This window comes from Sceloporus occidentalis, unplaced genomic scaffold, assembly GCF_023333645.1.
Source record: "Sceloporus occidentalis isolate IW3139 unplaced genomic scaffold, rSceOcc1.0.p SCAF_1, whole genome shotgun sequence".
Lineage (NCBI taxonomy): Eukaryota > Metazoa > Chordata > Lepidosauria > Squamata > Phrynosomatidae > Sceloporus > Sceloporus occidentalis.
The window spans coordinates 126,525,729-126,542,176 of record NW_028316981.1 but is presented as its reverse complement, the minus strand read 5'-3'; the positions used below and the strand labels follow the sequence as shown (position 1 = coordinate 126,542,176).

Genomic DNA, 16,448 nt, shown 5'->3' with positions numbered 1-16,448 from the left:
GCAGCAGATATTCTATTACCAGATGATGGTGGACCAATAGCGGGTGACTGCTCTCATAATCACCATCAAATGATGTTGTGTACGCATTACTGTGGGAACTATGGAAAGGGCAAGGTAAAGATGTTTGAAATGCACAAAACAAATCCTATCCTACCCTGGGGCTTCTTTTAGATGCTTGGTTCATTGCTGTCGGAGACAGAGCAGAGCTTGGAAAGTTAGTTTTTAAATGGAATGAGAATACGGTTTTTCAGATAACCTGGACTTTTGTTGGTTTTTATACTCTCATTAAAGATCATGGGTTGGCAACCTGCGGCCCGCGGGCCGGATCCGGCCCGCCAAGGCCTTCCTGCCAGCCCCTGCGCAGTCCTGCCGCCGATTTCCCCCGTTTTTGCGCCGCTCCAGCCGCCATTTTGTTTTTCAAAATGGCGGCCGAAGTCTCGTGTGACCTCAGGATGGCAAAGGTCACGCGAGACTTCGGCCGCCATTTTGAAAAACAAAATGGCGGCGCCCATCTAGGAGGCCCGGTGCAGCCCCTGGAGCACTCCAACAGGGCTCCAGGGGCTGCAGCAGGCCTGCAGCAGGCTCCACCTCGCCCTCCTCCTCCTCCTCCTCCTCCCTAAGAGCAGGGAAAGGAGGAGGAGGCAGAAGGAAGGAGTACAGAGCGAGGGAGAAAGGGAGCCAGGGAGCCAGAGCAGCAGCTGCAGCCACAGCAAGGCCAGAGGTTGGTTCATTGGGGGAGGGGGTTAGCTGGGTGTTCTTTCTGCAAAATGCTCTCTCACCAACTTGTGGCTTTTCTGGGTTGAAACTGTGTGCATGCTTGCTGCAGTTTATTTTCAATTGCATTTTAGTAATTTCCTTGCTTGTAACTATATTATTATTATTATTATTATTATTATTATTATTACTACTACTACTTGCCCTGGGTGTTCTTTCTGCAAAATGCTCTCTCACCAACTTGTGGCTTTTCTGGGTTGACACAGTGTGCATGCTTGCTGCAGTTTATTTTCAATTGCATTTTAGTAATTTCCTTGCTTGCAACTTTATTAGTATTATTATTATTACTACTTGCCCTGGGTGTTCTTTCTGCAAAATCCCCTCTCAATGAGAAAGAGGTGGAGGAGGTGGAAAGGTGAGTCATTTCAGGTCTGCCTTGGGTTTTTTCCATTAATTTTTAAAAATATATAACACTTATTTTTGTTTTTTTATTTCATTATTTTTATTATTGCTTTTTATTGTATTTCATTATTTTTATTATTGCTTTTTATTTCATTTCATTATTTTTATTATTTATGAAGGTGAGACAGTGTGACTTTCCAAAGTGCTGTAACAAAGGTCGGCTGTAACAATGATAGTGGTGGTGGTGATGATGATTATGATGATGATAATGATGCTTCGGTGGAAGCTCCACCCCCAGTGTGTGGCTCCGCCCCTGGAGAGTGGAAGCTCCACCCTGGCATGTGGCTCCGCCCCCAGAAGGTGGAAGCTCCACCCCCGGCATGTGGCTCCGCCCCTGGAAGGTGGAAGCTCCACCCCCCGGCTTCGGCCCCCCAGTTGTCTGAGGGACAGCAACCTGGCCCCCAACTGAAAAAGGTTGCCTACCCCTGTTATAGATGATCATCAGTTTTTATTCTGAAGTTCAGTTATATAGGATAGGATATACAGTAAATATCACAATTAATAAGGATAAATTGGTATGTTTAGTGTACTTCTCGCTTACCTTTGGCTTTAAGTGGTAACACTGGTTTTTTACATTCACCAGTTTTTCAATAAATTTGCTAATCCTTAAGGTCCAACAAGATTCCTTGTTGCTTTTTGCTACAACCTACTACAAGTGCTACTCATCTGGAAATTAATATAAATCTATAACACATCACAGCAAATATTGTTTTCTAGGATGTTTAAAGAAGACAGTTCTTCTAAACTAAATCATGTTGATTTGCAAAATCCATTGGAATTTTTTTTTAACGATAATTATTTGAGCTGAGAGTCTGATAGCTTGCAATAGATTATTTATACTGAAAATCCCTCTTGCCAAAACAACCCAGGATGAAATCGGAGTTTAAGTACAGCACGTTTGCAAACTTTTTGCCAATGCTTGGTCACTTCTGTCCAATTGAAACTGATAATACCTGTGTTAGAATCCTATTTTTGTTCACTTAAAAGTAAGATACAATGCCTTCAATGAGGTTTACTCTCTTGTAAGTGTGTCATAGGACTATGCCTTTAAATGCACACTCACTATCATGAATTATACAGTTAATGCTTCCTGGGAAACAGAAATAAACAAGAAACTGAACACATTGGGGTTTTCCAGGGATACTATTTTGAACATAAATCTAGATATTGCAAAATTGACTATCAAACAAAGATTGCTGGACATTGAAGGCCAGTTAGAGACTGCTGCCTTCCCTAAATATATTGTAGCCAACAAACAAATTCGGGTTACTTCACCTGCTGTGTATTTGTTCCAAATTACTCTCCCTAAATTTAGGAGAGCTTTCTCACTGGCCCAATTCAATGCTTTACCTACAGCAGTATTGGAAGGCAGGTTTAGGAAAGTGCCTTATAAATCCCGTCTTTGCCCGTGCGATACGGGCGCGATTGAAACCATTAAACATGTTTTATTATATTGTCAGTTTTACAAAGATATCCGTCTCCAGTTGATTGCCCCCCTTTTGGGAAAATACCCTGGTCACCCGGATGCTTTTTACATCAGCAAATTATTAAATAGCCAGATACCCGAAGTGATATTCAGGGTAGCAAAGTTCTGTTATATTATATGTAAATGCCGATCCCAAATGGTAAATGGGACCTAATATAGGCAAGTCTGCAAATCTGTTAGATTAAGACACTCAGGTAAAGAACCCGGGAGGCTTTGAAATTCGGCCTGGACTTGCCTGAGTTTAATGACTGTTAACAAAGAGTGGGAATATAATATTTCAGATTATGGCTATACTCGCCATATACCAATAAGGCTGCTATTTTACTTTGCTTATGTCTTAAAATCTGTGTATATTATAGACATAAAGATTAATGTAAGAGCACTGGAAATCCATGAAGATAATCATGTGTAGTTTGTACGATTTTAGGAGAATTCCAGGAGAGATGGTGATTAGCACCAGATTTGCCTGTCTTATTTATTATTATTATTATTATTATTATTATTGAAGTGGCAAGAGTTTTTTATTATGATTTTAAATGGTTGGATAAGTGTGTATGATGTGACTGTTTATAACCGCGTACAGACACCCGCAAATTTCTACTGTGACTTTCTGTAATTATATTCTGTGACTACTGGTCAATGACCGAATAAATTTTAATACTACTACAGTTAATGCACTGTCTTGCATAATTTATGAACTCTCACACTGACTTGTCTTTTTCTCTATGGAGATTATCAGACAGAGGATGAGATATCCTTGTCCCATCCTTTTCCTGTCCTTATAGCACAATCCCGAAAAGATTTTCATACTACGTCGCACTTATCCTGTCAGTGTCATGTCATTAAACTGAGATTGACCATGGTTGCATGAAAGACTTCCACATGACGTCACACTTATCCTGTCATTGTCCCATCATTGAAGTGGAATTGTCCTATTCTTGCCCTTCATTTTTTATTAATGGAAGAATGTGTTAATGCAATTCTGTTTCACTGACAATTTAATGACAGAATCAGCATGAATGTGTGAATGTCTTTCGTGTGATTGCTATCATGTATGGAGTAAGGACAGGCTTCCCTCCCATCCTCGTCTGAAAATCTCCTGTGAGTACAAGAGCTGAAAATAACAGCTAGAAAGAGCAGGGCCTTTATGGCTGTAGCCCCAGGGCTGAGGGATATTGCCTGTTGAAAAGCAAATTCTACAAATGCATTTTTTTTCTTCTGACCATACCAGAAATGGGTATAGACACTTTATTTGTAAATGCCTTTGACTATGCTACTGGAGGCTTTGATGGCTTCCCAGGCACACATTCTAATGTCTCCAAAGCAAAATAGGAAATTCTTATCTTCTGCACTTCAAAAATAATATTTTCACACCTAGGATCAATGTTTAAAATACACGCATACAAATACCTCCTCTTCTCCATCCTTTGTGCACATTGCTGAAGGCTATCCTCCTGTTGCTCATTTACTCTGCAACAGCTCACCCTGCACTGTCTTTTGAAGCAAGGACTCTAGAGGGATTAATGGAGGAGAGGGAGAAGCATGGGAAGTTGTGCAGTGATGTGATGTGGGCACACACATGCTTCATTCATATTCACATGCATCAAGAGTCAAGGTGAAACTTCTTGAGCTAAAGATGGGGGATGGGGGAGGACACAGAGGAAGCATTTTAAAATCTGTGTACACACATCTTAATCCTGTATATCCTCTGAAGGAAAAGTAAGGAAACAACAGGAGACACTGTTTTATAATAGAGACATATATCAGAAAATAGGTACTGTCCCTGGCAAATAGTACAGTTGAAGAACAATGTTGTTCAATTAGGTAGGTTTCCAAGGCTGAGCAGGAATTCAAACCCTGTTCTTCCAAAGTCCAGCCCTCAAATTACAACACCACATAGGCGCTCTTGATCCTCTTACTGGCTTCCAATATTGTTGTTCAGAACTCTGTAAGTTCCTGCACCTGTTTGTCTGAAAAGTGATGGCCTTCATACACTCTGAAGAGTCTGCTATATGTCCAGATTTCTCTCAATTCTGTCCAAGCAATCAAGTAGATTTCAAAAACTAAGCCACATGATGTTTACCTTGAATCTGAATGGAAACAGGATTTCTACAGAATGAGGCAACCCACTTTAGAAATCAATGAAGAAGACTTTTCAATCAAAATGGGCGTAAAGTTGGTGTAGAGCTGGTGTAAAATGCAGCTATTGTTAATGCCCTAGTTCTCTGAGTAAAGTGTCAAAACAACCTGTTCCTGAGCCTGTGGCAGCAGGGGCTACAGGTTTTTTTGCTCCAGTTTTATTAATGATGACATCCAGGTAAATCATTCAAAATATGTCTCAGTATTAATTATAAGTGGAATTGTGACTACTTGCAGAGAAAAAAAATATGTAGAATGAAGCTGTAATCTACAAACATTTTGAGAATCATTAGTTATATCACTGTGTTGTTCATCTGGAGCTGCTTGGAGTATACTTCTTTTTTCTTCTCAAGCTCATCCCAGTTCCAACCTGTTGCAACTGGGCTATAATGAAAATATGTTTTCCATTAGCTGGGGAAGTCAAGGTTTCCTTTATTTTGGGTCACCACTGGAAGAGTCCTTGTAATAGTAGGCTTGCTTCTGATTATCTTTATTACAATGTTTCAAGAGACAGACAATTGAATGTCACAAATATAATAAAACAGATAACACACTTGAATATCTGGCAGTGTGAAAGTCAGATTTAAGCAAAACCATTTTAGGTTCACATCCCATAAACAGACTCCCTTTAAGGATCTTTAAATCAGGCACTGGAACAGAAATTTATTTATTTATTCTTTATATATTAATTTTTTTTATCTTGCCCTTATCATGACATCTCAGGGTGGCAAAGAGATAGAACACTATAAATGATGGAAAGATTCCAAATTAAAATGAATAAATAATTTAAATAGGACAAAATGATATTATTTTTTTTAAATTAAAACAACTTGAAAAGGGTAAAAGGATTTAGAAAAAAAATGCACATGCTTAGAAATAAATTAGCTCCCAAAGGCTTTATGAAGGTGACAATGTGGCACTGCCAAATCTCTCAAAATCTTTCACTCCTTTTTACTGTATGCCACCGTTGCCACCACTTATGTGAAGGTGAGACTCACATACCCCACTGTTTTTCTCAGATGGCAGCACAATGGGTTTCTTATCCCACCGCTGCCACCAATATGTCACCTCCTTGGCTGCCAGCAAATTGCACAACAAGACTCTCAAACTCAGATCCCTTGCTTTAGTGACTCCCACACTTTTCCTTTACCTCTGGGACACTATAGAATGACAGTGTTCTGAGCAATAAAAGTATTATTAACTCCTGATAGCATTATAGTTTCTTAAAATACCTCAAGCAACCACATATTGAACCGAAACAAAAGAAAACTTAATTTACAAGATAGTTGGTTACAGTACCTCTCTCCTGTGGATTCAGAGTTGATACAAAATTTTTGTGCTTAAATAGTTACAGTTTTGATACGGTGTTTATGAGCTTAAATAGTTACAGTTTTACATGCACCTTTTGACTAGACTCAGAACGTTAAAACTTTGTTGCTAAATTTATGCCTTTTCCAGCCACACCAATTCATTTTCCACACCTGACCTCTTTTTAGACCAACCTGGGTACTCAAACCCCTCCCTGCTGCCCTTTTCAGCAGTTTATCTCAGCCATCTTGGCTGTTAAAACCCCTCAGGGCATAATAAACCTCTAACTCAGAGCTCTGTCTCTATCTGGTCTGTATCTAATTCCCTATCTGCCTCATACACACTCTTCTCTGCCTATTTATACTTGCTTCTGGGAGTAGCCCCCACATTTTCTTGGCTAAGATCCCTTTGGTTTATACCAGGCTTACTCTGATTAGATGATGCCAATGCTCCAATCTGCTTTTTCTTCACAGGCTTTAATAACAAGTCCTGACTTGACTTGGCGCATTGACACCAGTTGGGTCTCCATGGGGAGGCATTCTCTAATTGGGGTGCCACAGCCAAGGAGGCCCTCTCTCATCTCCATGGATGAGACAATGAGGTGAAACAGATTGGGCAAAATAAGCAGTTTCCACCCTCTTTGAAAACAGGATGCTTAGATGACGCATGATTCGAAACTGGCTGGAAACCAGACTAAAGCCGCTCATGGTGGAAAATGTGCATCTTTGTGCCTGCATGTAAATGCCCCAATGCTAGTGTTGGGCTGTGGCAAAGCAATGAAATGAAAGTGCAACAACTCCAATGGATGTACTTACAATATACACAAACCAGACAGTTCAACAAGGGAGCAAGGGGTGAAGGGGGATGAAAGGGGCATGTATGGGAAGCCTCCATGATACTGCTTTGCCAATATATCACTCACACACCAATGCACCAATGCCATGTACAGGTGGAGCATTGCATGCGCAATTATGTGGCCTATCAAAGGTGTGGCCATGCAATGGGATGGCATCTGGGTGAATGTGGGGGTAATTGGAAGTTGCACGTAGTGTGTTTGTGTAACGGTATGTATGAATGGTGGGAAGGCAACAAAAAAATCACCCAGCAGTGCAGCTTGATGCTGCAGCATGTGGTTGGGCTGTGCGTATTCAGCCTGCCCTGGGAGTGGGCCATGTGGGCAGTGGGTTTCAACCCACTTTTGGAAAAAGCAGGACCAAGCTGCTTTTTCCTAGCCGTCTGTTCTGGCCCATAGAGAAAAGACCCTCTTGCAGACCTCAGTTTTCTGGCAGGCATGTACAGGGTGCTCCTTTGAGTATTGTGGTCCCAAATCACTTAGGGTTTTGAAAGTCACCAGAACCTTGAATTCACGACAGAATCAAAATGGCAGCCACTCCAGTGCAACACCCATCATTGTCAGTGGTAAGAAATACTGTAAGCTGTAGTTCAGTGACATCACGAAGGCTGTCCTTTTGCATTAATTGGTATAGGGGGAAGGCTTCCTTCTGAGTAAATCTCCCATAGGCCTTCATAGTCACTAGCCTTTTATTTCATAGCTCAGGGAGACAGAGAGAGAGAGTGTGTGTAGGTGACACTATTTGCCCCACCACTACACGAAGAACATCTCCAACTGTAGTAGGATTCAGAGTAGCATTTCTCCAGAGTATCTTCAAAGACAGGCAGATTGTGAGCACTGGGCACTTCACAAATGTCTTTGATGTATCTATTGAAGCCAATTCCCAACATGTGTCTTAAGCTATAGGCCCTGCCAAGTAATAGGAGAAGTGTTGACATCTTCTTGAATGTGATCCAATGGGATGATAAGGGTCAACAACAATATTGGCAACATGCTGAGACACAGTTCCACAACTGGGACAAAAACAAAGAGCACCAAGAATATCTAGCAGCCAAGATGTGTAGCTATTTGTGGGACACTTACATTTCTTAGGATGGATTGTCCTGCATCTGTTTAAAATATACATAAAAATAAATGAGCATGGCTAACATAGGCTGCTTTCTGTGGCCCAGATGTATAGATGTGTGTCTGTGCCTACACAACATAGCTGCCCCAGTATTTGTTCCTCAATGGTGTTTCTGTTCTGTAGCCATCTGTGTATAAAGCTGCTATTCTCTCAGCATGACTCATGAGTGGAAGTCTCTTACAATTAAATGTAAAATGCCATGTTTGGAGAGTGGTAAAGATGAGGCTCTAATCTCTTAAACCCCTAGGAATTCTGAATTAACATTCCCATGACAACTTTAATCCTTAGAAATTTGCAGAGGAGTACATGTATTTGGAAAGGCAGGATGTGGGTGGGGCTGGTAGGAAACCTGCCCATCTTCTTATATACTGATCAAGTACCTGAGCTCATCATTAGCACTCCCCTCTCAGAGCTGCCAAAGTCACTTCCATTTTCTTGATAGGAATTGACACCCTGCATCTGCTTACTGCTGAAAGCTTCTCTTCTTCTTGAGCCAGTGCTTCAATTTAACACTTTCACTTTTTCCTCCTCTCCTTTTTTCCTTTATTGTCATGTCTTTTTGCACTGTAAACTTTAGGACACCAGGCTATTTTGGGCTGATTGTGTTATGCTCCTCTTGAAGCCTTAGTGGCTACGATGCAGGATAAAAAGACATTCAAAGAAACACAGCCAACTCCAACCCCCTGGGTTTTTTGTTTTTAGTTTGGTAAGGGCATTTTTAGCTACAAAAGGGATCGTAGTGTGTGGAACAAAGATATCACAAAAGACACGTGGCTGGAGGAAAGAATGGCCACAACTTTATTTATTTAAAAAAACATACAAGCCTTGGAGCAATATAGGGTATAGCCAAACCACCTGTTGAGTGATGAACTATTTTCCAGCTCTTCTGCTGGAAGGCCAACTCAGGTTGGCAGAACATGGCATCCCACATGGACCAAAGGGACTATGTGGTTCCCCCAGGCACCTGGGAATCCAATAGGTTGGCTTACTGTGAAGGCTAGTGGGGGAGACACATTCTCTTCTCAATGCATACTACATCCTCAGGGCCAAAGCGGGGCCTTTGGCCTGATTCCGTACCCAATCCCCAAAAAGGGATGCTGGGTAAGCTGAGACACAAATATAGTTTCATGGTGCAAATTAGTCCTCTGTATAAGGACATGCATGGTTGATTTCATGCAGTGACATTTCATAAGAGTGAACATGTCCAGAGGAGGGCAACCAAAATGGTGAAACACCTGGAAACCATGCCCTATGAGGCACAACTTAGACTGAGTAAGGAGGGTTAACAGGTGATATGATAGCCTTTTTTAAGTATTTGAAAGGGTGTCATATTGAAGCTTGTTTTCTTCAGCTCCAGAGAATAGGACCTGGAGCAATGGATTCAAACTACAGGAAAAGAAATTCCTGACAGTAAATGCTGTTTATTGCTGTTTACACACTCCCGCAAAGTGTAATGGAGTCTCCTTCTTTGGAGGTTTTTAAACAGAAGCTGGATGGCAAACTATTGGGTGCATTGGACTTCGTGGCCCTTGAGGTCTCTTCCAATTCTATTATTCTATGAAAATCCACTTTCAAGCCTAATGAAGGTCCTACTCAAATATCAATGGACATTCTGTTGCCACAGAGAGGTAGTGATCCATCACAAATAATCTTCTCTGTCTTCAAGAAAGTTGTAATTCCCAAATGTGTTTGAGGGGAATCCATGCCAGCTAACCTAGTCACTCAGTTTAAATTTTTAATATACGAGTGCTCTAATCTGCAAACATTATATCCAAGTTAAGTTGTTTTGGAATAAGGCTTACCCCGACATCTCCCTGAAGGGGTCTATGTTGTGCCAGGCCTCCATGAGTTCTGATGCCAATGACTTGTAGCTCATGCTAAGTAGCTTACCCATTCAATACTGTCTGCTCCACCCCTTTTGTCACAGTGCAACTGCCCTATTTCTAAAGATACCTGGCTGTGATCTTCATTTCCAGTTCCTCCTAGATTCATTTTCTTTCTGTTCTCAGATAAGAATTGTATAGCCATATATTCCCCTACCTCCTTTCTTTATATTATTATGGCAGTATTGGTATCCTAGTGCAAATTGTTGAAAAATTGTTTGCTTCAGTAGTAATTGTGATGTATCTGCTTTTTACTGGTGTCAATTTCTTTCTTCCTCTATTTTCTTTCTTTCTTTTTTTAGTTCTGCTGACAACAAGGGCTGGATTTGACAAGTCTTAACAAACATCTCTTTTAAAACTTGAGGCAATGGAGTGGAACAATAGATTCAGTGTCAGAAGAGAGGTTTCTGGACTTTTTTTTGGTGGGAAGGATTGGCAAAAGATAAAGTGGAAGCAGGAAAAATGTGCCTCTGTTTGATCATGAACAATAGGATCATAACCTTGGGCTACTGGAACAATAGATATAGATGTGTGTGTACATGTGTACCTTCAAGTCCCCTATCAATTTATGGTGATCCCATGAATTTCATAGGGTTTTCTTAGGTAAGAAATACAGAGTGCCTTCCTCTGAAATCTAGCCTACAGCACCTGAGATTCATTGGTGTTTCCCCTATCCATGTCCTAACCAGGTCTGACTGTGCTTAGCTTCCAAGATCAGACCAGATCTGGTACCTTGAGGCCCTGTGTAACAAAGGATACAGGCAAAAAGGAGAGTAAATGTATTTAAATACGAATATACTGCCATAAGGCAATTAGTAATTATGTCTATTTTTGCATTCCCTTTGGGAAAGAAGGAATTCCTGTCATAAAACCAACCAAGTAGGGGAAATCTTATATAGATTAGCAAATTTTGTGAGAGATTAAGGCAGCTTGCTCATTTTTGCAGGAATCCAGAAATAGCTGAATTCCAGTTCTCACCAGCCCTATGTAGCCTGGCCAACAATGAGGCAGGACAAGAGTAGGAACTCATCAAGATCTGGAGGCACAGGCCTCAGAACAGCAGAGCAGGGGGACTCAAGCACTCCAAGACAAGGTAGTGGGGCTGACCCTTCCAACCATCTGACCAAACAGAACCATCAAGATTCATATGTAGTCAATCCTCCTCTGAAACCATAAATCAAAAGTTTACTAAATGATGAAGTACTAAGAAAGATTAAGATGGTTGTCACTGAGCCCTGCTAGGAGCCATAAAGGCTGCCGGCAGTATATCCTGTGTGCATTAACTTGGGAGTAAGTGACACTGAACACATGGAAGGCACTTCTATATGCACTTGTGTTTGCAGGAGTCTTCATATTTAAGGATGTTTCAGTGATAATAAACGGGGAAAGTAATTTGCCCTTCCCCTGGAAGTACTGGTGATCAGCCAAAATTAGTAACAACCTATCTGCTCATGTCAAACTTCCCCACCTTAAAAACAGTTTTGGGGGCTCTTTCTGGATGGCTGATGGTTTCCCACCTCAGCCCATAGGATTTCATCCTAGGGATTAATCCTCAGTATTCTTTTGATCATAATAAGACCACTTTCAGCTCTCTACAAGGTGAATTTTACCTTCACCCTTGTACTCACCAGGCCGTTCCTCAACAAAACTTCTAGACTTTCCAAGGTATTTGTCCTGCTCTTAGCCCAAACTATTAAGCCCTCTTTCCTTCATATCTCCTTTTCTTACAAGTCAAATCTCTTTACTGTGATGTTGGTGAAGGTTTGCCATCCAAAAAAGGCAGTCCTGAGCAGCCACAGGAGAAATCTTTCTGGTAATATTAGCCTGAGTTAAAACAGTGCTGCATATATGCCAAAGACTCTCCTATGAAGATCATTAAGGATATTACATTGATGAAGGAGTTCATCAGTTTGTTTGTTATGTGCCTTCAAGTTGTTTTTGACTTCTGGCAATTCTAGGGCAAGCCTATCATGAAGTTTTCTTGGCAACATTTGTTTAGAGGAGGTTTTCCATTACCTTCACCTGAGGCTGAGAGAGTGTGACTTGCTCAAGGTCACCCAGTGGGTTTATATTGTTGAGCTGGAAATCGAACCCTGGTCTCCAGAGTCATAGTCCAATACTAAAACCACTATGCATGCTGGCTCTCCAGTTCATCAGTATAGTACTATAATCTAGAGTTAGGAGTTCAAGAGCAAGAGATGGCGGTAGACCATCTTTTCTGTATAGGGCCTCCTTGAAGCCTGAGGGAGGGAGCTGGCAGGCCTACCAAAGATCTCTTGAAGAATAGGGAGGACTCATTTGGCCCTGCTTGAACAAGGGAGGAGAGCAAGAGGGGTGTCAGGAGTGACAATGAAGATGTGGCCAAGCAGGGCAAGGCAGGGAACACCAGGTGTCCCCATTTGCTTCCAGACCTGGAGCCCTGTTCCTTGTAGTCAAATACAGCTACACACTTACACCAGCACTTCATGTCGTTGTTGCATGCCATCAAGTTTTTTCCCAGCTTATGTTAACCCTAAAGGAAATCTACCATGGGATTTTCTTGAGTGAGGTTGGCATTGCCATCCCCTGTTCCTGAGAGACTGCAACTTGCCCAAAGTCACCCAGTGTATTTTTCCATGTGGGGATTTGAATTCTGGTCTCCCAGAGTTCTAGTCCAACATTCAAACCACCAAACTATGCTAACTCTATGTTCAAGAAGAGAGTGTGAGCATGAGCTTTGAAGTTGCTTGTTGATTTATGGTGACCCCATGAATTTCATAGAGTTTTCTTAGGCAAGGAATACTAAGAGGTGGTTTTGCCATTGCCTTCCTCGGAAATGCAGCCAGTAGCATCTGGTATTCCTTGGCAGTCACCCATTCAAGTACTAATCCTGCTTAGTTTCCATGAATTGGTGGGATCTGGTGCCTTCAGAGTTTATTTTTATAGGCATCAAGAACAGATTACAAATGCCAAAACATTTGCAAAAATAAAACAGACAACAGAATTGTAACTTTGCTTGCATGAATGCCAGTAGATTCCAATAATCAGTAGCCTCTGCACCACAGGACTGATAGAGTTTGGTACTTGGCAATATTTATATTTTGTATGTGTGTCAATGTACAGTTTGCTTGGAGGATCCCAGCCCTAGACCAGGGTGATCTCTGCTTTCTGTGCCAGAGCATCTGCCTTAGTTTAATGGTGCTATTAGTGCTGTACCTTGCTCCTCCCATGCCTACACATGCCATACTTTTACTAGTCTCAAGATGCAACCATGCTATGAAGGTTTTAAGAGGAATGCTGCACATGTTTGTGCCATGGTGTTTTATTGGCTTGTGCCCTACATATAAAAAATGTTTTCACTCCATAAAAACACACTTTTTTTCTCCCTGACAAATGTCCAAGGCAAGGCATAGGAGAAGTTCTAGCCCTAAATAAGTCCAGGAGTTTTTCTGAGCCCATAAAATCACATTTCCTTCTTGGTATTTAGATAGTTTTCACTCAGTTATGAGCTTTTCTTGCTTTTGTATGCTCAAGCTGATACTGGTGAAAATGCCACTGGATGTAAAGAAGGCCACAGTTAAGCCCTGAAATTTAACCTCGAGTGAATATCAAGTCCTTCAGCCTTGTAATGTGATGGTGGGAAAGCTTTTCAGCATATAGTGCTGGGAAAAGATTTCCATTTGGCAGTTGCTTCTGCCTATACACAGGCATGGTTTGTAACTATCTAGATGAGGCATAAGTGATTCCACTTTGAACATCTAACTCAATCATTTTCTGGAATTCTGGGTCTATGTGTCATTCCCATAAGCAGCCAGTGTTTATTTCATTATATATTCATAACAAAGAATCTTTTTCTTTTTCAGTCAGAATGAATGGCTTTAGCTCTGACATTTCTGCCAGCTGTGTGTTTGGTTTGTGGTTTCTTTGTTTTTGTTTTTTAGCAGCATATTGAGTTTGAAAGTCTCTGAAGAATTATTAGCGTCTCTGCACATGATATAAAGAAGGAAACTCACATGCACACTACAGTGTGGAAAAGCAGTGGGCTTATCAGTCTGAGCCTGATTGACAGTGAATTTCCAATGCAACCCACAATAAAATGTGTGTGTGTGTGTGTGTGTGTGTGTGTGTGTGTGTGTGAAAGACAAAAAAATCTTTATGATAAGGTGTATATTCCCAGTACTACCCAGGTAGAAAAATGTATGTGAAATGGCTCTTGGAACCAGTGGAAAAGATAGGTTAGATAGGCTTGAAGAAATAACTGCTAATATATATGACCTTCTTTTGGGAACATCTTAACATTGGAGGACCTCTTCATAGTAGACTGTACCATCTCTTTTGCTATTAGAAAACCCACTTGTAGCAAAGTGGGTTTAATACATCCTGCTCATAAAAGAAAGCACTGATGGCAAACTGCTCCTGTAAGTAGAGCACTCACGTGAACTACTATCTATGTGACTACTTGCCCTCAATTATGCCTGAGCCAGCTACCAGACTTCTTAAATTAGGGTACAGGTTTTCCTCCCAAAGGAAAACAACACTGCGTAACATGGAGCTAAAGTACATATATTTCTCACATCCCCAACAAGCACGCTTCAAGGTGACAAGGAATATGTTCTAATACTCCTGATACTCATGTTAAGCAGGGGTGGGTACGTTACAAAAGCCTGCTTTGGATCTTGGAAGGTCACTCCTTCATGCTCCACGGGACAGTCTTTCCCTGTTTTAGGCCTGGTATGTTTTTTTCTAAAACTGAAAGGGATCAGAAGTCACTTAAGAATCCTAGAGTTGGAAGAGATCACAAGGGCCATGCAGTCCAACCCCATTCTGTCATGCACTCCTGACAGATGGGTATCCAGCCTCTGTTTGAATACCTCCAAAGAAGGAGACTCCACCACACTCCAAGGGAGTGTGTCCCACTGACAAACAGCTCTTGCCATCAGGAAACTCTTCCCAATGTTTAAGTGGAATATCTTTTCCTGTAGCTTTTAAATTAGGTGAATGGCAACTACATAGAGTAACTTTTCAGCTATGGCCTGATTTGTGGAACACTCTATACAGGTAGGCTCACCTTACTCTATACCCTCCAACTGTCCTGATTAGGCCAGGAAATCCCAATTAATTCTCTGTCTTCCCTCTTTTTGAGCTGTTTTTAAAATGTCCCAGTTTCTCTCTCTTCTTCTATCCTTTTTCTCAGATTACTTCAATTGCTGTAAACCAATTACACTCAACTCAGTGAGAGAGAAAGGATAAGGAGGAAGAATCCTGCTCTTCCCATTGTGTCCATATGTGCCTTCAAATCGCCTGCTGATATGGCGATCCCATGAATTTGATAGGTTTTTCTCAAGCAAGGGGTGGGTTTGCCAGTTCTGTCCTGTGAAATATAGCCTACAGCACCTGGTATTCATTGATGATTTCCCATCCAAGTACCAACTAGAGCTGACCCTGTTTAGCTTCCAAGATCAGATGGGATCTGGCTCAGGCAAAAGCAAATTGCTGCAGCCTCCTATAGTTTGTGTCTTTTTCCTCATTAATACCAACTTGACGATACTCTGACATTGTTTGGCCACACGTGTCCTGATTTTCTTCTGTGCAATGTTGGGGGCTATGTTATTTTCCTAGGCATTCTAAGAGATTGATTGGTTCATTTTAGCTAGCTCCCTCGTGCTACTCTTATTCCAAGATTGCTGCTGTTTTATTATTGCCATTTTTTTTATTCATTTAAGGAGACACAGGATAGAAACCAAATAAAAGAAAAATAAACACACCACAAATCAGATATTCTCAAATCTGTGCCATTATTTACCTAGTAATTAATTTCCAGAGAGCAACAGTTGCCTTTTTCTTAGCTTAAGTTTCTAAAGCTTGATTGATTAGGAGTAGAATGTAGGAAGGCCCCAGGTTGGCCTTTAAATCATTTTAAAGGGTGGACCCAGTCCATCCAGTTGTTATTGTCATCATGGAGCCTCAGCATTCAACAATACTAGGAGCTCTTTGCAAGTTAAAACTATACTCCTGTGTTTGAGGTTTCTATTCTCATGGGATTCTCCACTATTTTTCTCAGGTTAATGTTTTCTGGGATAGTATTCAAAAGATCAGAAGTGAAATTAGTTGCACAAATGTATTTTTATTCAGATTGATCATTTACATGTACATTGCTGGTGGAGAACTCCACATTGTGTGGAATTACTGCAGCTGTAGCAAGGCTGACCTCATTCTTCAGATTTCTGCACAAAAAGAAATCCAAATGTTGTAAGATAATAGGGGAAGTGAATAATTAAAATGAGAATAATGTTGGAGGTAGGTGCATAACAATGGCAAAGAGAAACACAAAGGGCGTTTTTCCTCCTGCATTTTTTTTCTGGCAAGAGAGAATCAACCCAAAATACACACACACACACACACACACACACACACACACACACACAAACACTTTAATGCCTTTACAGTGATGTAAAGTGATGTGCCTTTATTTTCCTGGCACAGAAGTATGGGGTGTGT

At 41.1% G+C, this 16,448-nt stretch overlaps 1 protein-coding gene across 1 annotated transcript in view; it reads right to left on the bottom strand.

Moving 5' to 3' along the window:
* Positions 1–16,054: 16,054 nt before the first annotated feature.
* Positions 16,055–16,448, bottom strand: part of LOC149322105 (myosin heavy chain, skeletal muscle, adult-like) — a 54,786-nt gene continuing 54,392 nt past the window's right edge. The window contains exon 40 of the mRNA XM_089534714.1: positions 16,055–16,174. Coding sequence (XP_089390840.1) covers positions 16,160–16,174 — 15 coding nt within the window. The 3' untranslated portion in view covers positions 16,055–16,159. The remainder of the gene's footprint in view (positions 16,175–16,448) is intronic.